General features: G+C 45.9%; 1 protein-coding gene across 6 annotated transcripts in view; it reads left to right on the top strand.

The window, feature by feature from the left end:
• The window catches only part of HEATR1 (HEAT repeat containing 1), a 317,329-nt gene that overhangs the window by 39,240 nt on the left and 251,184 nt on the right, over positions 1-26,905 (top strand). For 5 of the 6 annotated variants that reach the window (XM_029593810.1, XM_029593813.1, XM_029593812.1 and 2 more), the window contains 3 exons: positions 14,175-14,335; positions 20,131-20,347; positions 23,193-23,334. In XM_029593810.1, coding sequence (XP_029449670.1) covers positions 14,194-14,335; positions 20,131-20,347; positions 23,193-23,334 — 501 coding nt within the window. In that variant the 5' untranslated portion in view covers positions 14,175-14,193. Of the gene's footprint in view, positions 1-10,417; positions 10,734-14,174; positions 14,336-20,130; positions 20,348-23,192; positions 23,335-26,905 lie in introns of those variants that run through there. The other variant, XM_029593811.1, reaches the window with a different exon arrangement.

A 26,905-nucleotide genomic window follows, 5' to 3' on the forward strand; every position in this document is an offset into this window, starting at 1 on the left:
CAAATCCACGGCTCTTGTGCTAAACTTTCAAAAGGGAAACTTTGATAAAATGAGAAAAATTGTTAGAAAAAACTGAAAGGAGCATACAAAAGTAAAAAATGTCCAAGAGGCGTGGTCATTGTTAAAAAATACCATTCTAGAAGCACAGTCCAGATGTATTCCACACATTAAGAAAGGTGGAAAGAAGGCAAAACGATTACCGGCATGGTTAAAAGGGGAGGTGAAAGAAGCTATTTTAGCCAAAAGATCTTCATTCAAAAATTGGAAGAAAGATCCAACAGAAGAAAATAGGATAAAGCATAAACGTTGGCAAGTTAAATGTAAGACATTGATAAGACAGGCTAAGAGAGAATTTGAAAAGAAGTTGGCCGTAGAGGCAAAAACTCACAGTAAAAACTTTTAAAAATATATCCGAAGCAGAAAGCCTGTGAGGGAGTCAGTTAGACCGTTAGATGATCGAGGGGTTAAAGGGGCACTTAGAGAAGATAAGGCCATCGCGGCAAGATTAAATGATTTCTTTGCTTCGGTGTTTACTGAAGAGGATGTTGGGGAGGTACCCATGATGGAGAAGGTTTTCATGGGTAATGATTCAGATGGACTGAATCAAATCACGGTGAACCTAGAAGATGTGGTAGACCTGATTGACAAACTGAAGAGTAGTAAATCACCTGGACCGGATGGTATACACCCCAGAGTTCTGAAGGAACTAAAAAATGAAATTTCAGACCTATTAGTAAAAATTTGTAACCTATCATTAAAATCAACCATTGTACCAGAAGACTGGAGGATAGCAAATGTAACCCCAATATTTAAAAAGGGCTCCAGGGGCGATCCGGGAAACTACAGACCGGTTAGCCTGACTTCAGTGCCAGGAAAAATAATGGAAAATGTTCTAAACATCAAAATCACAGAACATATAGAAAGACATGGTTTAATGGAAAAAAGTCAGCATGGCTTTACCCAAGGCAAGTCTTGCCTCACAAATCTGCTTCATTTTTTTGAAGGAGTTATTAAACATGTGGATAAAGGTGAACCGGTAGATGTAGTATACTTGGATTTTCAGAAGGCGTTTGACAAAGTTCCTCATGCGAGGCTTCTAGGAAAAGTAAAAAGTCATGGGATAGGTGGCGATGTCCTTTCGTGGATTGCAAACTGGCTAAAAGACAGGAAACAGAGAGTAGGATTAAATGGACAATTTTCTCAGTGGAAGGGAGTGGTCAGTGGAGTGCCTCAGGGATCTGTATTGGGACCCTTACTTTTTAATATATTTATAAATGATCTGGAAAGAAATACGACGAGTGAGATAATCAAATTTGCAGATGACACAAAATTGTTCAGAATAGTTAAATCACAAGCAGATTGTGATAAATTGCAGGAAGACCTTGTGAGACTGGAAAATTGGGCATCCAAATGGCAGATGAAATTTAATGTGGATACGTGCAAGGTGATGCATATAGGGAAAAATAACCCATGCTATAATTACACAATGTTGGGTTCCATATTAGGTGCTACAACCCAAGAAAGAGATCTAGGCGTCATAGTGGATAACACATTGAAATCGTCGGTTCAATGTGCTGCGGCAGTCAAAAACGCAAACAGAATGTTGGGAATTATTAGAAAGGGAATGGTGAACAAAACGGAAAATGTCATAATGCCTCTGTATTGCTCCATGGTGAGACCGCAACTTGAATACTGTGTACAATTCTGGTTGCCGCATCTCAAAAAAGATATAATTGCGATGGAGAAGGTACAGAGAAGGGCTACCAAAATGATAAGGGGAATGGAACAGCTCCCCTATGAGGAAAGACTAAAGAGGTTAGGACTTTTCAGCTTGGAGAAGAGACGGCTGAGGGGGGATATGATAGAGGTGTTTAAAATCATGAGAGGTCTAGAACGGGTAGATGTGAATAGGTTATTTACTCTTTCGGATAATAGAAAGACTAGGGGGCACTCCATGAAGTTAGCATGGGGCACATTTAAAACTAATCGGAGAAAGTTCTTTTTTACTCAACGCACAATTAAACTCTGGAATTTGTTGCCAGAGGATGTGGTTAGTGCAGTTAGTATAGCTGTGTTTAAAAAAAGATTGGATAAGTTCTTGGAGGAGAAGTCCATTACCTGCTATTAAGTTCACCTAGAGAATAGCCACTGCCATTAGCAACGGTAACATGGAATAGACTTAGTTTTTGGGTACTTGCCAGGTTCTTATGGCCTGGATTGGCCACTGTTGGAAACAGGATGCTGGGCTTGATGGACCCTTGGTCTGACCCAGTATGGCATATTCTTATGTTCTTATGTTCAATGGTGGCTACAGGAGGAACACCTAGGCAGAGGCGTAAACCCATCCCCACCGAACTGGATCTTGCTCACCACAGATGCGAGCTTGCGAGGGTGGGGACCCCACTGTCAGGAACTGATGGCCCAGGGACGATGGAACAAGGAAGAGGTGGGATGGAATATAAACCGCCTGGAAGCACGAGCGATCAGACTAGCCTGCCTACGATTCAGCCACAGACTCTGCAGCGAGTCTGTCAGAGTCATGTCAGACAACGCAACTACTGTTGCCTACATCAACTGCCAGGGAGGAACCAAGAGCCAGCAGGTGTCTCTGGAAATGGACCCCCGCAAGCAGTGGGCAGAAACAAATCTGCAAAGGTTTTCGCCTCCCACATCGCTGGAAAAGACAACATCTCAGTGGACTACCTCAGCAGAGAGAGACTAGATCCTGGGGAATGGTCACTGGCAGACACAGCCTTCCAACTGATAGTGAATCGATGGGGCCCCTCAGCCATGGACCTACTAGCAACGCATCACAATGCCTAAGACCCCAGATTTTTCAGCCGTAGACGAGAACCACAATCTCAGGGAATCAACGCTCTCGTCCAGAACTGGCTAGAGGAAGGCCTCCTGTACGCCTTCCCACTCTGGCCACTACTGGGCAGGTTCATCCACAGGATAGAGCACCACAGGGGACTAGTCCTACTAGTCGCCCCGGATTGGCCAAGACCATGGTATGCGGACATGCAAAGACTACTGGCAGGGAATCCTCTGCGTTTACCACCATACAGGAATCTTAGAAGAAGAAAGAAAATGCCATACTGGGTCAGACCAAGGGTCCATCAAGCCCAGCATCCTGTTTCCAACAGTGGCCAATCCAGGCCATAAGAACCTGGCAAGTACCCCAAAACTAAGTCTATTCCATGTAACCATTGCTAATGGCAGTGGCTATTCTCTAAGTGAACTTAATAGCAGGTAATGGACTTCTCCTCCAAGAACTTATCCAATCCTTTTTTAAACACAGCTATACTAACTGCACGAACCACATTCTCTGGCAACAAATTCCAGAGTTTAATTCTTCAACAGGGACCGATCTCCCATGAAGACCCGGCTCAATTCTCTCTTACGGTGTGGCCCTTGAGAGGACTAACCTAAAGAAGCGCGGCTACTCAAAAACCATGATTGACACCCTGCTCCAGGCACACAAGTTCTCCACATCTCTGTCTTACATACGAATCTGGAGAATATTCGAAGCCTGGTGTGAAGACCGCGGTCTCCTCCCGAGGACCGCCAAGATTCCCACGATCCTAGAATTCCTGCAGGACGGCATGAAGAAGGGGTTGTCTCTCAACTCCCTCAAGGTCCAAGTCGCAGCAATGGCCTGTTTCAGGTCTGAAGTGGATGGCATCACACTATCAACTCATCCTGATGTGTCCCGCTTCCTGAAAGGAGTTAAACAACTCCGACCACCACTAAAATGGCCAGTGCCTCTATGGAACCTCAACCTAGTACTAGACTTCCTAGCAGGAGAGTCCTTCAGACCAACAAGCGGCCTGTCTCTACGTCTCGACCTTAAAGACAGCTTTTTTGATCGCAATATGCTCAGCTAGGCACATCTCTGAACTTCAAGCACTATCCTGTCGGGAACGTTCCTCAGGTTCACCCCGGGCACCATACAGCTGCATATGGTACCATTCTTTCTACTGAAAGTGATTTCCCAGTTCCATATGAACCAAACCATATCCTTACCATCGCCAGATAAACACAGGGATTCGGAAGACTCACACCTTCTTCGCCACCTGAATGTTGGCAGAATCTTAGTCCGATACCTGAAAAGATCGGAACCCTTGCACAAAATGGATCACCTGTTCGTTCTTCACAGCGGGAAGAAACAAGGGGAAGCAGCATCTCGGGCGACCAAAGCCCGCTGGATCACAGAAATGATTAATGCAGCCTACACAGAGGCAAGAAAACCATTACCTCTACAGGACAAGGCACATTTTACAAGCGCCCAGGCAGTCTTCTGGGCTGAAACCAAGCTGCTGTCGCCAGCCGAGATCTGTCGGGAGGCGACATGGTCCTCCTTACACACCTTCTCCAGGTTTTACCGCCTGGATGAACCAGTTCAAAATTAATCAAGTATTAAGCAACATATATCCACACTGGCTTTTCGAAGAGAATACTGAAGAGCTAAGCATGCTGCATGGGTATATGCAGGCTGACGTCAGCTTTGAAATCTGACTCCGTCTCCCATCTGCTATCAGGAGAGCACAATACCCATTGGTCCTGAGTCCATCTGTCTACACTAAGGAAAAAGAAATTATCAGGCAAGTAATTTCTCCATTATACCATACATTTCTGGAATTCCAGTAGAACGAAGAAAGTTTGGTCACCATTTTCTGGCAGGGCCTTGCAGAGCAGATCAAGAAAGAACTTGAGGACCTCATCACGCTCGATATCCGTGTCAATATCCACTTTCAAGAGTGGGCCTGTGAAAAAGAGGCTTTGCAGGGACATTTCAAGCTGGCTCCCAAATTCCAGCATCCCTTAACCCCTACCAAGGGCATCATACCTTGCCTATGCAAGTCGGCAGGAATCGGTTCACTAAACAGGAGAAGCAGCACAAACAGCAAAATACAAAGAAACAAGCATAACTGGCAGTTCCAATTACAATACAGCACAACATTTCAAATGACAAAACTTTTTAGAAAGAGTATCTCTCCCACACTCATACCATTCACACACTATCCACGCAACACAACCCTACTAATAGCTGTTACATAACGGGCTTGGAAGGCCTTGTATTCTGTTACATAACGGCCTCGAAAGGCCTTGCATTCTGTTGAGAACGGGAGATGTTTAGTGTGCCCTTAGGCCTCAGCCCGACCCCAGACAAATCCAGGACCGAACCGAGGGTTGACGGTGTGTTCCAGCATGGCGGGACTACGGTCTTACCCTCTGCCAGGCCTGCAAGCTCCCAGCGCCAACAACATGATGATGTTGGTAAGGGAATGGTCCTCTGACCTTTCCAAGCCCTTTCGGACCTGCCGCATGGATCGGCATGGAGCAGCAGGCCGGCCTGAGGATAAGGGCAGACGGAGGCCTTGACACGAAGACATGACACCAAGGATGATGCAACGGCATCACAGACGAGGATTAGGCGAAGACATGACACCAGGACTGTTGAAGACATGACACCAGGGCTGATGCGAAGACATCACGGACAGGGGTCGATGCAACGGCATCACGGACCAATGGTCGATGTGACGACATCAGGAACAAGACGTTGAAGCGAAGACATGACACCAAGACTGATGCAACGGCATCAGGGACGAGACGAGGAACTTGACGAAGTCCAGACGAGACGAGAAGCTGGGAGGGCGAACATTGGCACTGTCTCTCAGAGCGCCCTACTCAGCCTACCTTCACAGGCAGACCCAATGGGCTGGTCGTGGACCACCCTGTCCCACTGCGCGCCCTACACAGCCTGAGGAGGCTGATCACGGACCAAGCGGAGAGCGGGACAAGCGCAGGGAAGAATCCAGTCAAGGTGGGACTCCGATGACAAAGCCGATGTCATCCGAAGCTCCACAAAGGCTGGCAGGACAAGACGGCTCGGGAGCACAGGACACCAGTCCTCCTGCAAGCCACTCCAACTTGGGAAAGACGTCATCCGAGGGACCAGGGCCGACAGGACCAGAAGGCTCAGGAGCGCTGAAGACACAGGAACAAGCAACCAAGGAACCTGGGACATCGGGAAGTGGAAGATCAAGACAAGACACCAGGACACCTGGACGGGGACCTCAGGCAATCGAGACGTGACATGACAATAAGACAAAACGAAGAGGAGCTCCACGAAGAAGACCTGACGGAGCTCTGGCAGGCAGGAGCCTCCAGAGTGAAGTAACTCTGATGCAAGGCGAAGACTGAAGTGATGGAGCAGCCCTTTTATAGGGCTGGAGCAGGAAGTCCAATCAAAGGTGGGGCTAGCCACACTTCCTGTGGCTGGCCCTTTAAATTCAATAGAGAGGCGCGGCCGCGCACCTAGAGGCAGGAAGCAGGGCTGTGCAGGACGTGGACAGCAGCCTGCACAGATTTTCAGACGCAGATGCAGGGCTGGGCCTGTGAAGCAGGCCCCAATGATGGCAGCGGCTCCAGCCGCTGCAGGAAGCCCCGAGGGCAGCTCCAGCCGCTAACTGAGCCCGGGGATGCGGCCTCCTGCCGCGAAGATGTAGAAAGTGTCGGCTTCCAGCCGCGAAGGGAGGCAAAGGTCCGCGGCTCACTGCGGAGACCCGAAGGGCGGCCTCCAGGCCGCGTGAGCAAAGCGAGACCGCGGCTCCAGCCGTGTTGAAGCCCTGACTCCGGCGGCACTGGCCCCGTCGGGCAGCAGAGAGGTGAGCAGTTCCTGCTCGCGGGGGGACCCGCAGGCAGGGTTCCCAACAATAGCAAAAAGAAAATAAAAAATATAAAAATGAAATCATTCATCTACCAAGACCAATCAAAAAGAATTCCCCATTTTAAGTACTAAAAGTATTCCCTCTGGGTGCACGTGTGTTGCACGAAATTTCATACCTTCTCAACAGTTCCAACACACGGGCCGATACAGTAAAAATCGCGGGAGCGCACCCGCTCTCCTGTGCGCGCGATTCAGTAAATTAATTTATTTAAATTAGGGCCCATGGTAAAAAGAGGCGCTAGGGACACTAGTGCGTCCCTAGCACCTCTTTTTGGACAGGAGCGGCTCTCAGCGGATTTGACAGCTGATGCTCATTTTTGCCAGCGTCGGTTCTGGAGCCCGCTGACAGCCACGGGTTCGGAAACTGGACGACGGCAAAATTGAGCGTCTGGTTTTCAACCCGTGAGCCGCGGGCTGATTTTAAATTTTATTTTTTTTACTTTTTTTCACTGTTTTAACTTTAAATTTTATTTTTTTTACTTTTTTTAACTTTTGGGACCTCCGATTTAATATCACCATGATATTAAGTGGAGGGTGCACAGAAAAGCTGCTTTTCTGTGCACTTCCCCGGCGCCGGCAGAAATTAACGCCTACCTTTGCCAACGGTCAATTTTGCCGGAGTCGGTTCTCAAACCTGCTGACAGCCATGGGTTCGGAAACCGGACGCCAGCAAAATTGAGCGTCCGGTTTTAACCCGCGAGCCGATTTCAAATTTTTTTTTTTAACTTTTGGGACCTCTGATTTAATATTGCCATGATATTACGTCGGAGGGTGCACAGAACAGCAGTTTTTACTGCTTTTCTGTGCACTTTCCCAGTGCCAAGAGAAATTAACGCCTACCTTTGGGTTGGCGCTAATTTCTGAAAGTAAAATGTGCGGCTTGGCTGCACATTTTACCTTCTGAATCGCACGGGCATAACTAATAGGGCCATCAACATGCATTTGCATGTTGCGGGCGCTATTAGTTTTGGGGGGGTTGGACGCGCGTTTTCGGGTAAAGCTAGCACATTTGGACGAGCGTTTTAGGCACGCTATTACCCCTTACTGACAGCTCAATACTGTAAAGTGCGGCTGCGGTTACCCTGCTCCTAACCTGCTTTCTACTCACTTTCCGGCCACGTTAGCCCTTCCTGCGATACACTATCCCCTTTAACCCATCCTTACCGCCTCTTTAAATCCCCAGGTAACCCCTTCCGCACGCGGCATGTATATCAGATGTAAACGAGCGAATTAGCTATTCCCTCCCATACAGTAACGCGCGCCCCGACTATCGCTATTTTACCCTGCCATTTTACCCCGCGTTTAACCTACTAAATTACCGCCTACCCCTACCCCTGCATAAGAGGCAAGGGTTAAGGGTAGACGGCAAACTTTCCCACAAAAGAAAACCTAAAAATGGGTATAAATACCTTGGATGTCACTTTCCAAATCCCCCATCTCCACGCGGGCGGGCAGGTGTGTGGTCATCGAGGCGGGAGCCGGCGGGCGGGCGTGCTGTCATCGAGGCAAGAGCCGGTGGGCGGGCGTGCTGTCATCGAGCCTGCGGGCGCGCGTTCATCCGGCGGGCTGTCATCGAGGCGGGAGCCGGCGGGCGGGCGTGCTGTCATTGAGGCGGGAGCCAACGGGCGGGTGGGCGCGCGTTCAACCAGGCGGCGGTGGGAGCCGGCGGGCGCGCGTTTGTCCAGGCGGCGGCGGTGGGAGCCGGCGGGCGCGCGTTTATCGAGGCAGCGGCGGTGGGAGCTGGCGGGCGCGCGTTCATCCAGGCGGCGGCGGCGGGAGCCGGCGGGCGGGCGTTCATCCAGGCTGCGGCGGTGGGAGCCGGCGGGCGGGCGTGCGTTCATCCAGGCGGAGGTAGCCGGCGGCGAAAGTGGCCTCCAGCAACCCCCGCCGGCAGTGAATGAATGTACGTCCGTGCAATTTCGGCGCTCAAGGCAGGGCATTAGAGGACGCCGATGTCACGTGCCGTGACGTCAAACGTCGTGATGTCATGCAGTGACATTCATTCACTGCCGGCGGGGGTTGCTGGAGGCCGCTTTCACCGCCGGCTCCTTCCGCCTGGATGAACGTGCGCCCGCCCGCCGGCTCCCGCCGCCGCCTGGATGAACGCGCTCCCGCCGCGCCTGGATGAACGCTCGCCCACCCGCCCGCCGGCTCCCACCTCGATGACAGCCCGCCGGCTACCGCTTCAATAAACTCGCTCCCGCCTCGAACGCGCGCCCCCCGGCTCCCGCCAGTAAGTTTACTTTTTTCACACTTTTGTTTTAATTTTCGCCTGCGCCTTGCTTCGGGAGGGGGGGGGAACCATCCACTTCCTGGTACCTGTCATTTCAAATGTCAGTTGAAATGACATTTGCAATGACAGGTACCAGCGCACCCAGGATACTGTATAGCCGCTGTATTAAGCGCCTATACAGTAAAATGGGTTGCGCAGGCCTAACCCTTCGCCTAACGCTTCGCAGACGCGGCTTGCATTTGCAAGCAATTTACAGGTCGATCCAGTAAAGTGTGCTCCGTCGGAGCGCACTGTCACCCTGCTCTGGACGCGTGTTTTCCCTTACCCCTTATTCAGTAAGGGGAGGAAAACACGCGGCCCACCCGCGGCACCTAATAGCGCCCTCAACATGCAAATGCATGTTGATGGCCCTATTAGGTATTCCCGAGCGATCCAGTAAGTAAAATGTGCAGCCAAGCCGCACATTTTACTCTAAGAAATTAGCGCCGCCCAAAGGTCGGCGCTAATTTCTTCCGGCGCCAGGGAAGTGCACAGAAAAGCAGTAAAAACTGCTTTTCTGTGCACCCTCCGACTTAATATCATAGCGATATTAAGTCGGAGGTCCCCAAAAGTAAAAAAAAAAAAAAAAAAAATTTTTGAATTCGGCCCGCGGCTGTCGGGCCGAAAACCGGACGCTCAATTTTGCCGGCGTCCGGTTTCCGAGCCCGTGGCTGTCAGCGGGCTCGAGAACCGACGCCGGCAAAATTGAGCGTCGGCTGTCAAACCCGCTGACAGCCGCCGCTCCAGGCCAAAAGGAGGCGCTAGGGACGCGCTAGTGTCCCTAGCGCCTCCTTTTCCTCGTTTGCACCGCGTTGCCTAATTTAAATACTGGATCGCACGCACCGGCAAGGGGCCGGTGCGCGCGCCGGGAGAGCGGGCGTTAGTCCGCTCTCCCACGGACTTTACTGGATCGGGCTGTTAAATACGAGTATCGAGCGGTATGTGAGCAGGACTGTGCGTGCGGGAACGAGGGTGCGCCCGGCACTGCCGCACTCTTTTTAACGCGGCCTTACAGTATGGACCTGTGAATAAGGGGTAAAGCTAGCGTGTCGAAAATTAGGATGGAGCGCATTGTACTGTATCGGCCTGACAGTAAGCTATTTCATTTCCATTTCTCAGTATCGAAAAATAGGCAAGTCCCTCCCCTTTGAATATAAGAGAATAACTTTTTTTAGCCATAAGCAAAGCAATAACAAAGGATTTGCAAGACTCCATCATTGGGAAACAAATTCAAATCAAGGAACCAGTCTTTAAGTAGAACGGACTACACACTCGAGCAGGTTGGTGGATCACCTGAGCGCCGTTGGCTGATTTGTAATGCTTTGCTTCCTGAGCTGCGCATGCGCCCCTGTTCAGCCTCACTTCCTATTCCAGCACGGAGCGGAAGTCAGAGGCCAAAGGAAAGGGGAGGAGACTAGCGTAGCAACTAGGCAAAAGGAAATGACGTTGTACCGGCAGCGCCAGGAGCCGGAAGGAGAAAACAAGGAGGAAATAAGCCTCGAGCACAGCACTGCAAGCGAACTAACTTCAGCAATGGTAGTATTCTAGGAGGGGGGAAGATCCGATCCAACCTGATCAGCCCAGCTATCGGCACAATTTTATTTACTGGCTTACTTCCCTGCAGTGCAGTGCATGGTTTGGCTTTCCACTAGCACGGCATCCAAAAAAAGGATTATTCATTGTTTCTGCTTTTCTTAAAGGGAAAGTTAACCTGCAGCTGCTGTAACCGTAAGTAATTTAGTTAAAAATAAAGTTTGACTTATAGAGCCAGTGCTTATACTTGTGGCGTGAGTGAGTTTAATCAAGGGATGCGCCAATTGAGAGGTGGGGAAGAATCAGCTGGGTGGGTGTTTGAGAGGAGACCAACTGAGGAGTTAATGCTGAGGCAGACAATGGGTGGTGGTATGCTTAAAATACTGAGGCAGTGGATGATCGTGGTATGCGTAAAATCTAAGAATCGGCAACATGAAAGATGTTGCGTGGGGAGGGTTTGAGGAGGATGATGGTGGGAAGGGGGAATGGGCTGTTATCCTCCCGCATTCTAAACATACCCACAGAAGCACTTTCTGTTAATGCAGCTAGAAGTACATGTGCTGTGGAACCCGGGTTTACTTCAAGTTGCATTTGGTGAAGGCAATTTTCAGTCACGTGGAGAGATTTTGGCATAGTTTGCCTTCCTTTTCACAGTCCTGAAATGATGCTTCTCTAGTTGTTTTCTTTCATGGAAAATTATGTAGCAGTGAGACAGTTCCATCTTTCTGTTGAGGTTATGTAGGGGCACCAATTTAGTTAGTCTCCTCCCTGATTATACCCTCCTCCTGTGTACAGAAACACATAAAGGCTGTTAATTTAAAGCCTGAATGAATGAACTCAAACATGTCCGGGGATCTGCAGTATACTACAATTTTGAAGTTCCCATTTGATAATTTTTTAGTGTTTGATCTGGCAACATTGGGTTGTAGCAGTGCCCATGGCATTTTTTAGATTACAATATCTTCCAAAAATTTTTCTGGTGCTATACTATCTAAGGAGAATGGCATTGCTAAAAATCTTGATCTGTCAGTTATTGAGACAGTTTGCTGAGATAAAAGTTTGTAAAGTCAAGTTTTAAGTTTGTTTGGTCTAAGTAAACATTTCTTATTTTTTGGCTATAATAAGAGTACTAAAACACTTATTATGCATTATTTATTAGAAATAAGTGATGTGTGAGAGGAAGGGGATGGGCACTATCAACAATTTTCACCCAGAGTGTCATTTGCCCTGAAAACAGCCACACAAATGGGAAAGTTTGTTTAAGCTAGGTATTAGACTGAGGGGGGCTCGCATGGCAGTGTTGGTGTGGGAGATATCACACAAGTTCAGGAAACATCTAGTTAAAATCTGAGTTAGGAGAGAACTACACAACTGGGTGATGTTCGACCTGCTATCCACGGAAACCACATGTTATAGATAAGCAACTTTGCTGATGAAGCTGCCCACTTACGTGATTGAATTAATTTATTTGTCCATGGAGAAAGGAGAGAGAGGCCGAGGGCCAGCTGCTCCAGTGCATCTCCTCGCCTGGTAGTAGGAGGTGATGCTCACTGATGCCATATGCCTCTGGCTATGCAACTGCTGTTTTCAGCTCTGTGCTTTTGGCATGGATGTTTGTGCATATGCCCATGTCACGCTGTGGCTGGATGGTATCATTTTGTGCCAGGATTTGATGTGAGAAAAAGGCCAGTGGTGCTGCAGGGAGATACTGCTTCATGCTGTGTGACTGGTGGGGGAGGACAAGAGAGGTGCAGGCATGTGGCCATCTTGTATTCTCTTCGATAATGGTTGAGGGATTTTCTTAGTGTGCACATGGTTTCAGGGGCTTCCTCAGACCAGCATTGCAGATTTGCCAGCTCTCAGCCCTGATTTCAGCTTCCTCCGTACAGTGCTGGTTAAGATTTTTGGAGTGAGAATGTGCAAAAACAATGATAGAAATAGTTACAAAAAAATTAGTAATTGAAATCTGGAGATGGACAATAATGATCCCTCCTGTCCTGCAGATGTGGTCCTGGATACTGTCCACCCTCTGCTCTTATTCTGCTTGGATGCACTCACTGGTGTATAAGCTAACAAAGCACTTCCAAGTTAATATAGAAACATAGACTATGATGGCAGTGCAATGCTATAGACCCTCATCTGATCTCTGGTTTTCACTTCCTGGTGCAGTGCCAAACACCCCAGCCAATCTTTGGCTTTTCCTTCACTTTTTTGCAATTAGGGCACTTCTGTGCAATTGTGTTAGTTTCCAGTAACAAAAGAATCACAATCTAGCTTAATTTGACAGACTATGATTGGTTATATTGACTGATATATATGACATATTTAACATGAACAATATTCTGCTCTTTTGGGAGTATTTGTCAGTGCTCCAGGTATATTCCAGGAATTCAGGGTTGCTGGTAAAATAATTTATAGCGACTACTATTAAACACTTTTTATATACAAGAAGTATGCAGCACTGAACAGATTCACATAAGAGTTTTTGCTATGTGGCACTTATAATCTAGTTCTAGTGAAGACAGACAAGACAAATCAGTGTTTGGAAAAAGACAGGGGTACAAATTTACAATCTCAAATGCAGGTTAATAGGTGGAGTTAAATTTAAGTTAGAGATCACATTACCTAATTAAGTAAATCTGAAAGAAGTTGAATATGTGCCCTAAAAGCAATCTGAGGGTCATTCATCAAAATGCGATACGGCGTTAATGCACGCGATATCATGTTAATGCCATAAAGCATGCAATAACATGATTTTCACGTGGCACGAATGCAAATTTTTTGAAGGTGTGGGATTAAGTAAAATGAGGGGCCATATCCCACCGTGTAATAACATAACGCATACTATTGCACGGTTTTAACACTGGAAATAACTTTACCTTTTTCCCTGGCGATAAACTGCAATGTGTCCGAACGGCCTTAACGCAAATTGCATTTCAGCCATTTCTGGGCTGGGAGAGGAGTGGAGCGGAGAGAAATAGAGCCTCTGGGGAGGCCTTTACAGTATTCAGCTACTTATAGGTCTATAGAAGGGCCAGTTAATAGCTCGAGGTGAGGTGTTGCTTGTGGTTTAGGGTTTAGGGGCCAGTTTTGCATGCAGAGTGAGAGTTTATAGAGTCCATCAAGCTAGAGTGAGAGAACTTTCTAGAAATCTCATCTTTGTGAGACTTTCCTCGCTCCAAATGATGTCAAATCTTCACCGAAGTGTCTAGCTGGCCCTCATAGAGAATTATAAATAGTTGAATACTAAGAAGACCTTATAAATAGTGTCTCGCTCTCTCTTTTGCATTTTTTAAATACTCAGCAGTACCTGGGGTTATAACTGTTCTTAAGTATGTGATGATCTGCCTTTTTATCAGCAAGATATGACTGGAGCTTACGAACTGAGGATGATGGTGAGATAGGAATAAATCGAATTAACTGCCAAAACCTTGGTATAATTTGTCTGACATCATTACAGTGCCTTGGAAGAGGAAAAATGAATAGTCACAGAATGGGATGGACAGTGTAAATAATTCTAGTTACCATGTTTGAGTTTCCTGAAGAGTTTTCTGTTTGGTGCAATCTTATTGATATGTTTATAGTGTGTTTTTTACATATATTAATGGGGTTTTTTTTGTTTCTTTTTACTAAAAGAATTACTTTGGTTACAAAAATGACTTCATTAGCACATCAGCTGAAGCGTCTCGCCCTCCCTCAGAATGACCCCAGTCTTTTGGTTCGAAGAGAAACCGCATCTCTGCTCTTTGATTGTAAAGAAGCGGCAAACATTGACAGAGACACTTTCTTTGCCATAGGTGAGCATGGCCTTGTCTGAGTGATGTTGCTTTATTACTATTTGCTGTTTTATTGACTTGCTACTCTAGTTCTTGAGGTCACCCTTTTTTTTTCAGGCAGTATTGTGGTGGGCTGATCTAGTGACAGCTCCTGTTGGCCTATAATAACGGAATGCTTAATATTAATTTGACACTACTTATAGAACCACTAAATAAAGTGAAACAATCACACTGATGTTAATCAAATCTCTTGAACACTTATACAGCTCAATTTAGGTATACTCAAGCAATAATTAATATGTCAAGGGAGGACATCATTCTTGGTGCCTGCCCTGAATTTTATGAGCTGGTGGCACCCTAGTAATCGTTTGTCTCCTACCTACTAAAACTGTCTGTATAGCTTTTTTGAAGTGAATTTTGAGAAGCCAGCTGGCTAAGTAACTTAAGGCTTCATTTACTAAGCATTGCTCCCATAGACACAAAGAGAGAAAAGTATTAGTAAATCAGGCACTTAGCTGGATAATACTTATCTGGCTAAGGCCTAGACCAGTGATGGCTAACCTATGACACGCCGAGATGTTTTTTCTGACACGCACAGCTTTTTGTGGACTATCGAGAAATTTATTTATTTTTTATCGGCTGCGCCGACCCTTTAAAATTAGTTTTTTAGTATCCCCCAATGCCCCCGGGCGCAGGGAGGCTCATGCAGCGCAGCGACAGGCAGATAGGCAGGGCCGTGGTGAGGCTCACGTCACCAAGGCCCAAAGAAAAAGATCGCGTTTAAACGTGCTGATGCTCCTCCTCCTTCCTGCCTGTGCAGACCCGGAAGTAAACATTGCCGGAGCCACGTGGGCAGGAAGGAGGAGAAGCATCAGTGCGTGCAGAAGAGGAGCAGCGCTTACGGGCTGCCACGAATCCCAAGTCGCAGCGGCCCGAGAAGAGGAAGAGGCCCGGTAGCAGGGCCGCCGAGCCTGAGAAGATCAGGGCCGCTGCAGAGCCCATCCTGCGGCGACCCGTGAAGAGGAGGCCCAGAGGTGAGAGAGAGGCTGGGGGACTGTAGAGGGTGTGTGTGCGCGTGTATGAGATGAGTTGAGAGATTGTGTGTGTGAGAGTGAGGACCTGAATGTTTGCAGAGACAGCATGTGAGAGCCTGTGTGTGTGAGAGACAGCATGTGACAGTGAGAGACTGTTTGTATGAATGATTGTATGAGAGAGCATGTGCCAGTGAGAGCCTGTGTATGAATGATTGTATGAGAGGGAGCATGTGCCAGTGAGAGCCTGTGTGTGTGAGAGAGAGAAATGCATGTGAGAATGAGAACCTGACTGTGTGTTTGAGGGAAGAAGATGGAGAGAAAAGAAACAGAAAAAAAGACAATATAAAAGGAATTGGCAAAAAGAAAGGGAAGGTGGAAAAAAAAAAGCCTGTGACCAACCAATTAGAAAACTAAGATCAGCCAGCAAAGATAAAAAAAAATATATAAATTACTTTTTAGTGATTGGCACATGTAATCTTTGGGAATGTGCAAGAGTAGCACTTTCTCTATGCGGATCTCACAATGTACGAGATCAGCATGGAGAACGTGGAAGCCCACGGGGCCTGCACAGAGGAGGCAGCAGAATGGGCTTCAGTGTCAGTAGCAGCAATCAGCACCTCCCCAATAGCCATGCGGCAGCAGTGACAGTGGCAGCAGAGGAATGAGAGAGGTTCTGAGGTTGCTGGCAAAAGAAAGAGAGAGGGGTCTGCCTTTAGTGTGTGCATGTGAATGAATGGGACTCTGCATGGGGGTGTATGGGTGTGAAATCATGGGTGCCTGCGTGAGAATGAATTGGTGCCTGCCTGGAGGATGGAGCGGGAGTGGTGTGAAAATGAATGGGAGCCTGCCTGGGGTTCAGTGTGTGTGTGTGTGTGTGTGTGTGAGAGAATGACTGGGAGCCTGCCTAGATGTGTGTGTTTGTGTGTATGTGAGGGAGCCAGTGAGTGTGAGAGCATGAGTGTGTATGAGAAAATCCAAGGAAGTAAGAGTTTGTGTGGGGGGGGGGGGGGTGTGTGTGTGAGGTGGGGGGGGGGGTGTTTTAATTGAAGATTTAGCCAATGAAATTCAGCAACAAAAAAGTCACTAAGCAGGTAAGGTAAAGAATTATTTGTTTTTGCTTTATTAATAAATACAGTACATATATTAAAATTATAACTCTTTGTTATTAATTAGAACTACAAATATCACCAAATTATGGAGTTTTCTAGAAGTGACACACCACCCGAGTTATGCTCGGTTTTTTTATGAATTTTGACACACTGAGCTCAAAAGGTTGGCCATCACTGGCCTAGACTTATGAAACTGCACTAAATATTGCATGCCATAGGAAAAGGGGCGTGTTTTATGGTAATAGCGAACATTGCGATAAATAGGTTATCTTAACTTTTCGCACTTAGCAGTAATACATATATAATTGCATTTCTCTATCTCTCTCCTTGTCCATCTACAAGGCCCTTGTAGTAGTTAGCTATTTATGCTACTATAGGAGGTCTACCTAGTAACTCAAGGTGAGGTTTAGGTAGTAGTGTAGGGCTTAGGGGCCACTTTTACATGCAGAGTGAGACATACGAACAGAACAGTGCACTCTTGTGAAGATTTGATGTCCTTCAGAGTGAGGAAACTCACACAAAGATGAAATTTGTACAATGTTCTCTCAGCCTACCATGATGGACTCTCTCTACCTGGGTAACATCGTGTATAAATTTGTCTCTTCAAATGTGGTCACATATGATCGGCCATACTCTGGGATCAAGGTGACCCCAGCGCAATTCCTTGTTTTTGAAGGTAGTTTTTATGATTAAATTGTTTTGACATACCACCTTTGCTAATTTAATATTGAAACCTGTAGATATTTTTCAAAAGAAGAGGCTTTATCAGTCATCATAACAACCAGCTGCATGTTTCTAAAGAATTTTATTTGCAAGACAAATGAAAAGCTTTATGGACAGTTATAGTAAGGAGGAGATAAATGATTAAAAAGGTAGCAATAGCACAAAAAATTCACTGCAGGAGCCAAAGATGATGATGATGATTTTCCCTTATGTATTATTGCCAGAGCATACTTAAAATGACCTGTGCATCTGCTAAAGTGATTTGATTAATACTAACCTGAGCCACTTTATAAATCATAAAGGGAATAATTTTGTTTAATGACTTGTTTGGAGTTTTTTTGCATTAGGCATGTTTGTAAGCATAAGAATACCTTATGCAAAATCTGACATAGGAATCGAAAACAGAAATACTTTTGGCATTTGTGGACTATATGCATAGCAAACAGTTGCAATGCAAATTTTCTTTCTCTTAGAACTTGTTTGCCTTCCAGTAGATGTCACAGGAGGAGAAAATCTGCATGCCCCACCCCAAACTCACTTCTCTTCTCTCTGGTGTAATTAGAGTCCGCTCCTGGCTCTCACTGCACAACTTTACCCTTTCTCACAGCTGGCCCCCCCCATCAATCTCTTCAGTTCCTGCTACCAGGCTGAAAGAGAAGAAATTACTCTGAATGCCTCTCCCGACTTTACCAGAAGAGGTGTTAAGGCCCTGCGAGTGCCCCTTTGGAAGCTCGTGTGTCGGTGAGCAGGTGCTCAGAGCACTTTCTGCTGCACAGCCTGGTGGGGTACAGAACCCAGCAGTAGGAGGATGAGGCAGGGCCACTGCAGGTAATGCAGTGCGACTGGCAGTTCTGCCTTGGTGCCGATCTGGGGAGGAGGCATGGGGACATGCAAGCCAGGTTTTCTTGGAATTAACATTCTTTCTGGAGCCCTTAATACAGCAGCTACTCAAGTCTTCATCGTTGCCTCAACCATTTTAGCACTGAGAAGTCTCCAAGAACTATGGTCCCATGTTGTTATGTTTTTGTTGTTTTTTTTGGGTTTTTTTTTTAACATTTAAAGTAGCTTTTCAAAATATATGCTTGGCAAAGGAGCCACACTGAAAGATCTGAAGAGAGTGACATACATGAGTATATAATCTCACCATGTCCTATTCACAGCAATTTAATAACTAAACTAAACCCGGGAATATCCAACAGGTTTCTGTTAACGGAGACAGTAACTTGTGGTGATGTAAACTTTCCCATAGGTGGAATGTTGTGCCTGCTTCCATCTTCTGTGATTGACTGACTGGAACACAGGGTTTATTTCCTGGTAAGGTCCTGCCTCACATTCCATTCTGTACTGATTTCTCTCTTAATCAGGATCTTTCTTTTGCCCTCTGCCCAAACCCTCTTGACATTCCTTCCTCATTTTGGTAATTTTTACATGAAAAAGGTAACTTGCCGTATTTATTTTAGTTTGACTGCTGCTCCTCTCTTGGTTGCCTTGAGAAATCCTCCCCTATCTGCCAGTGATTATCGCTGCTTAGCTCATACAGCGGCATTTCAAAAGCCAGCTGACCACCTTCGCAGATGGACTCTCCCAAGGCACAGAATGCCCATGACGCTATCTTTAACCAGTGACCTTTTAGAAGCATTGCATTATGGTCCAGGTTTCTTATTTCTTTTTCTCCATTTTCTTGCTATCACCAAAACACTCAGTTGACTGAGGGCTGGAAAGGACACCATTTCTGTGGCTTCAGCCTTCCTTTCCCTCTAACAGCAGGGTTCACCTTGACAGTGGGAAGCCTCCTGTGCTCAAGGGTTTTGGTTTCACAGCTTACTTATCTCTGGGTACCCAAAAAATGCTCATGCTCTCCAGTCTTGAGTCTATACTGGCTCCCTGTCTGTTGGCGCATTGAGTTCAAGATCCTTACACTACTCTTTTAAATCTGTTCATGGCTTACTGCCAGACTGTTTCCCAGAGTTGCCAAGGTATTGTTCCTCCCTGCTCCTTTTGATCCTCCTCTAGATATCTCCTTTAAATGGTACTTGGGAATAGATGTTTTGGGTTGTTGTGCTTACCCTATGGAATGAGCTTCCAGAGTCACTAAAGGCAGAGAAGGACTATTTACATTTTTTAGGACATTTCTGAAGGCTCATCTAGTCTCCAAGATATTCAACTTGTCACTTGAGGTGATAAGTTGACTTATCACTGGCTTTTGGAGAATGATTTTTAGATGGCTTATTCATGTCCCCAGTACTATTGATGCTCATTTTACTATTATATGTATGGTTGTTTGATTTATTTATAATTTGTGCTGTCTTGTTTTGAATTACTGTGAACATTTGTTTTTACTGTAAGCCACTGTATAGCCCGCTGTAGCTCATCAGCGGGCTATAAACTTTAAAAATAAATAAATGCTATAGGCTCAGACCTGGTTCTCCAGTGACAAGCTGCTGCAATGCATACATGGGTCTTAGCTAGAGCTGAAGCATTAGAGCTAACTTTTTTCTGTATCTGGGGAGATTGGACATGTGCATCATCATCGGAGGATTCTTTTGTTGGTCCACTGAAAGATCTGAAAAGAATTTAGGTTTCTCCAGGGCTAATACCGCTGTAAGAACTCTGCACTCCACTGGTAGCAAAAGAAAATCTTACAGTAAACGGGAGATGTGCTTTTCTCCCAGAACTAGCATGTTGTGGTTTAGACCAGTGTTTCTCCAACCAGTCCTGGAATTCCCCTTTGTCAGTCAGGTTTTCAGGATATCCACAATGAATGTGCTAGAGAGAGATTTGTGTATGCTGTCTGTATTACATTTGCAAATATCTCTCATGCACATTCATTAATAATATCCTGAAAACCAGACTAGCTGTTTTAGATGTTCATTTTTATTGTGTGAGTGTTGCTTTTGTCCTGGGAATGAGGAATTATTTTTCCTGCTCCTCTCTCCCGTGCTCTCTTCAGGATGCACCGGCCTGGAGGAACTGATGGGCATCGACCCCTCCTTCGAAACCTTTCAAGGCACACTCTTCAGCCATGCATCCAAAAGCCTGGAGCGCAGCGTGCAGACCAAAGCAGCAAACCAGCAACTGGATGAGAATATCGCCCTCTTCCTCACACGCCTCTCCCCTTACTTCATGTTGAAGCCAGCACAGAAATGCCTTGAATGGCTGATTCATAGGTAGGCCAGTAAATGGTATGCATAGTTGGGGTATTAAAACAAAGCATAGTTTTAATATTAGTGGGATGAAAGATGATGAATAAAATATTCCCTGTAAGTACCAGGATCAGTCCAGACTGTGGGTTATGCCTCCCTTTCAGCAGATGGAGACAGAGGAAAAACTTGAAGGGCACCCTCTCTTAACCTGGTGTGCCGCCTGCATCCCCTCAGTATTTCTCTGTCTCCAGCAGATGGAGGTGCAAATCCTGCAGTCTTGCCCTGTTCATGGGTTTAAGGCAATTCCCCCTTTAAAAAAAAAAAAAAGGCATCTCATCCTCCCAGCGGGGTAGGTAGGTCTTACGGGGCCATCCCCCCCCCTGGTAGCAGGTGAAGGAGCTGGGGTTGGTTACCTCGCGGGGCTCCAGGCAGGTAAGGCGCCGGAGTTAGACACCGGTGGTACGGTCCCTCTTCTCCCGCTGCTCAGCCCGATGGGAAAAAAAAAATGTAGATTTTGCCGAAAGCAGCCTGTCGCTTTTCTTTCTTCACCGACTGCTTGCTGCTTCGCTCCGGGTGCAGTTCAGGCGTGTTTAAGAGTTTTGAGGCTCCCTGCCGTTTCCCTCGCTGCCGCACGGTATTTTCTCTCCTCTCATGTTTGCAAACATGCTGCGGCCATCTTCCTGCACTGCCTGCGGGGGAGTCTTTGTCTAGACCAGGGATGGGCAATTCTAGTCCTCGAGGGCCTCAAACCGGTCGGGTTTTCAGGATATCACTAATGAATATGCACGAGAGAGATTTGCATGCACTTTGCCTCAGTTGCATGTAAATCGTTTTCATGCATATTCATTAGGGATATCCTGAACACCCGACCGGTTTGCAGCCCTCGAGGACCGGAATTGCCCACCCCTGGTCTAGACTCTCCTGGACAGGCCTTTGCTTGCGGTGCCTTTCAGGTGGGGAGGGCAGTTCTCTATTGCAGCTGGGAAGCATTCCTAAGCCCCGAGGTGCAGCTAAAAGTCCAGCACCTTGGGAGGCTCGGGCCGATCCGTTTCCCCTCAGTGTGGGAACGGTGGCCATTTTGAATACTCTGGCAGAGGCTCAAGCCAGAGCCATGGGAACAGGAGAGCTCCTGCCCGATCTTTCCCCGGTTTCTGCCAGTCCTGGGGATCAATCAGATCCAGACCAGGACGATTTTGATGATGTGCCCGATCCCCCGGCTTCTTGGGCTGAATGTCAGCTAGTTTTGCCACAGGAAATCTGTAGGGCAGCTACATGGAAAACACTTCATACATTTGCGTGCCACTACCGCTTAGATGTTCAGGCTCTAGATGTCTCTAATTTTGGCAGTGGAGTTCTTCGCGCGGGACTCTCAGCGTCCCACCCTGTCTAGGGAAGTTTTGGTACATCCCACAGTCTGGACTGATCTGGGTACTTACAGGGAAAAGAAAATTGGTTCTTGCCTGCTACTTTTCGTTCCTGTAGTACCACGGATCAGTCCAGACGCCCGCCCGGGATACGAGTTCTTTGAAGAGTCCGCGCTCATATTCCAGTTCTATTTCAGACAGCTAAAGAAGAAAGTTACAGGTTGCTTTCCTTTATAAGTTCTGCTGTTCTTAAATGTTAACTTTTGCTTGATTCATTAATTTGTGGTGTTTATTGCTTGGATAATCTTAATACTGAGGGGATGCAGGCAGCAAACCAGGTTAAGAGAGGGTGCCCTTCAAGTTTTTCTCTGTTTCCAACTGCTGGAAGGGAGGCATAACTCAGTCTAGACTGATCCGTGGTACTACAGGAACGAAAATTAGCAGGTAAGAACCAATTTTCTTATCATTCTTTTACTCTTCATCCTCCTCCTTTAACATATTCATAAATGGAGACCGGCAGTAACAAAGATAGGGACAAATTTTAAAACATACGCGTGGGTGTACATTTGTGTGCGCAACCCGGCGTGCACAAATGTATGCCCGATTTTATAACATGCGCGCGCAGCCGCGTGCATGTTATAAAATCAGGGGTCGGTACGCGCGAAAGGGGGTGCACACTAGTGCAAATTGCGCGCGCCAAGCCCTCTGAGAGCCCCGCTGGCTTTCCCCATTCCCTCTTCCCCCCTCCCCCCTCCACCGTACCTTTGTTTTAGAAGTTACGCCTGCCAGCCAAGTGGAAAATGGCTGCTGTGCCGGAGTCCTCGGCCACACCTCCCGTCCCGCCCCCTGCCTGCCCATTCAGAAAAGCCCCAGGACATGCGCGCATCCCAGGGCTTTACATGCGTCGCCAGGCATTTTGAAAATAGGCTCGGTGTGTGTAACTCCCCTACGCGTGTAAATCCTTGAAAATCTGCCCCAGATTGTATACCTCTTTCAAGGACCTAGTTATCTTCTCATAAACCATATCCTGGGCTTTTGCTATCCTTTCTAACTTCCAGGCATTGTTTTAACTCTCTATATGGAGGAATTTCTCATACCCTCATAGGTTTGTAAACAATTTATAAATTCTAGAGTGAAGACTCTTATAATAGATTCTAAAAGCAGGTCTCCAGTTGTAAGGCCTTAGAATGTTCCAGAATTTCTCAGCTCTCTTCCCAAAAGTACCTAAAATGGGAGACATATCTTGCTTTTTTCTCATTTGCAACATCTTCCTAATCCCTTTAACAAAATATTCTTTTTATTGTCTGAATTTCTAAAAAAGTTAAGTGTAGATGGAACATGAAATTTTGTTACATAGCTGCACAGTCATCCAAGGCATAGAAAGTGAAAATGAATATATAGTGAAAGGTAATTATGTCTATATACAACAGCTGGCCCACGTAATCCTCTGCACCTGTGAACTTTTTTTAATTGCGTTCTATTCCTTTTTTTCTTTTTTTTGGCAGGTTTCACATCCACTTGTACAATCAGGACAGTTTGGTTGGATGCGTCCTGCCATACCATGAGACTAGAGTTTTTGTAAGAGTTATCCAGCTTCTGAAAATTAATGACCCCACTCACAAGTGGAATTGGTTGGAGCCTATTCAGGTACTTCAGAGATATTTTAAACAATACAAAAGAATGAGGGAGTGTTTCTGGTTGTTTTCTGTGTGTGTATATCTGTCTCTCTCCACTGTATTTCAATCACTGTATATATATGAGTGTATATGTTTTTGTACATAAACACATTTTATACTTGATGACAACTTGGGGAAGAGCTGCTAGGCTGCCATGATATGGAGCTGACCACTACCGTTGAGGTGCATAGAGAGCGGGGTGAAAAAATTGAGCAAGAGTGCCTGGAAGAAGGGGAATTAGATTAAGTGGGGGAGAGGGAGAATGCTTGGAAGGAGAGAACAATGAAAACTGAAAACTAAAGACTAAATACATATATACACCAAAAGAAGAGAGCTAACAAATGTCTCTGGCTCTTTAAAATTTTTGGCTGGTGCTAGTTTTTGTTTTTTATATTTTTCTAGCCCTGCACATTCATATTATTCTTTGTGTGCACATGTGCATCACTTCCACCTTCTGGCTAGACCTTATTTGCTTCCATTTCTCTCGCCTTTCTTTAATACACCTAATAATATTTTGAATTCCCATCCTACTTTCATCTTTATCCTGTTCCTTTCTCTGTAATAAAGTCTGTTTTTTTTTTTTACCCTTTATATTTAAGAAGAGAATGTATCCTTGTCATCCGGTCAGACCAGTGGGGTATGTGTGCCAATCAGCAGATGGAGACAGAGATCAACAGGCTCACTGATATCACTCCTCATATAACTCCATGTTGACAACAACCTGCCAGTATTCTCTGTCTCCAGTAGATGGTGGGCAAGCATCCTATGCTGTTCATTACAGCCTGGTAGGTGGGTCAGGAAAAATTGACAGTGAGCTCCTGAGGTGAAAGACTGGTCTTCCCTCCTTCAGTTGAGCAGGGTCCTTGTCTAACAAAAAAGGACAGACACTTTGGCTCTGAGATAAGAGCCTTGTGATCCCTCCCCGACTGGTACTTGTCTTCAGTGCATCAAATGCGGGAACATCAATCCTCAATGCTTTTGACATAAGCCATCAGTATCATCAACACAGTGTGCCACAGACCTCCCTACACAGTTGAATGTGCAGCCAGGATTGTTGATGCGATACCCCTGCCATCGCCAATTACCAAAGAACGCTCACCATCTAAATTTATTGAAACAAAAACTACATCTCGAAACACAAGATCCTATTTTCTCTCTTGTTCCCCCTCATCTCTGATAGCCCTCCGACCCAGATATTGCAGAGTCTGAAGGATGTGCAAGATTCATTTCTAGTATTGGAAGATGATGTTACATCACCCACGCCTGGTCAGAAGGCCTGTCAGCCTCTCAACCAAGCAGAGAATTAGTGAAAGATTTCTTTATCTCTTTGGTATCAAAAGATAAGGAGGGTACATATCAATCTCTCCTTTCTAGGATATCTACTTTAATCCCACAACAAGGAGTTCCCAGTATTCCCAGTTCATATGGATACTCCATCAGAACCCTCAAGAGCTGGATCTATCTTACACCATTCATTTGCTGTGGATTCCAGCCAATCAAAAGTATACCTCTCCGTGGCAACCAAGGAACCCTCCTCAGTCATCTTATTAGGGTTCTGGATTAGTGTTCTCTCATCTCTAGGCTCTGAAGAAGGATTGACAGGAATCTCCTTGAATACCCCCCTCCAGAGCCTCTGGGACCACTGGAAGACCTTTCTTATCCTAGGTTTCTAGACAAGTTGGAGAAAAGCACTCAGAGCTTTTAAACTAGAACAAGGGGGAAAGCCGACAGTCACTCAGCAGTGCATGATTCGGAGAAATGTATCCTTGAAGGATACTAATGAAACAGGAGAGTTAGGGCAGCCCAACAGAGGTTCAATAAAAGCAAATGTAGTCCATGTGCCTATATGTAAAAAATCACCAAAGCTAATGATTTCCGAATTATCCCTAACAACTGAAAAGCAGGTTGTTAATACAAACAAAAAACACACTTTGAAATGTCTGTATGCCAATGCCAGAAGTCTAAGATGGGAGTTAGTGTATAGCGGCAAATGATGAGATTGATATAATTGGCATCACAGAGACTTGGTGGAAGGAGGATAACCAATGAGACAGTGCTATATCGGGGTACAAATTATATCGCAATGATAGGGTGGATCAACTTGGTGGGATGTGGCACTTTATGTCCAGGAGGGTATAGAGTCCAACAGGATAAAGATCATACAAGAGACTAAATCCTCAGTAGAATCTATATGGGTAGAAATCCCATGTGTGTTGGGTAAGAGTATAGTGATAAGAATATACTACTGTCCATCTGGACAAAATGGTCAGACAGATGATGAAATGCTAAGAGAAGTCAAGGAAGCTAACCCATTTGGCAGTGCAATAATAATGGGAGATTTCAATTACCCCAATATTGACTGGATAAATGTAACATCAGGACTTGCTAGAGACAAGTTCCTGGATGTAATAAATGACTGCTTCATGAAGCAATTGGTTAAGGAACCAACAAGAGGGAGCTATTTTAGATTTAATTCTTAGTGGAATGCAGGATTTGGTGAGAGAGGTAACTGTGGTGGGGCCACTTGGCAACAGTGATCATAACATGATCAAATTTAAACTAATAACTGGAAGGGGGACCATAAGTAAATCTGCAGCGCTAACACTAAACTTTCAAAAGGGAAACTTTTGATAAAATGTGGAAAATAGTTAGAAAAAAACTGAAAGCTGCAGCTGCAAAGGTTAAAAGTGTTCAACAGGCTTGGACACTGTTTAAAAATACAATCCAAGAGGCGCAGACCATATGTATTCCACACATTAAGCAAGGTGGAAGGAAGGAAAAACGATTACCATCATGGTTAAAAGGTGAGGTGAAAGAGGCTATTTTAGCCAAAATAAAGCTCTGGAATTTGTTGCCAGAGGATGTGGTTAGTGCAGTTAGTGTAGCTGGTTTCAAAAAAGGTTTGGATAAGTTCTTGGAGGAGAAATCCATTAACTGCTATTACGGTAAGTTTACTTAGGGAATAGCCACTGCTATTAATTGCATCAGTACTATGGGATCTTCTTAGTGTTTGGGTAATTGGCAGGTTCTTGTGGCCTGGCTTGGCCTCTGTTGGAACCAGGATGCTGGGCTTGATGGACTCTTGGTCTGACCTAGCATGGCAATTTCCTATGTTCTTATGTTAAATGTATGTAAGGACAAAGATCCTTGTGCAAACTTCCTGGTTCTCATCTAAATTCTGGAAACACCAGCAGGAAACTTCTATTTCCTGTGCCCCAGTGGCAAGGAAATTTTGATCTTAAGCATAGAGTACAGAAATCCCCAGGGTTTGGATTAGGGCAATTTCCCCATCAATCATTTGATGTAATTGGCTCTTTAAAACAGCAGAGAAAACAAGGATATATTCCCATACTCTACCGGGAAGAATCCCAGGCTGTTGAACTATTTTTTGTCAAAAAGGTGCTTAATGCATGTATTTCTGCTCTCCAGTTTTACATGGTTCAATTACTTGCATGATTGTATGTAAAAACTGAAACCTTTTTCTTCCGGTCAATGAAGACAGAATTGAATACTCAGCCACTATTAGATGCTGAAGAATGCAT

Source organism: Rhinatrema bivittatum, chromosome 3, assembly GCF_901001135.1.
Source record: "Rhinatrema bivittatum chromosome 3, aRhiBiv1.1, whole genome shotgun sequence".
NCBI classification, from domain to species: Eukaryota; Metazoa; Chordata; class Amphibia; order Gymnophiona; family Rhinatrematidae; genus Rhinatrema; species Rhinatrema bivittatum.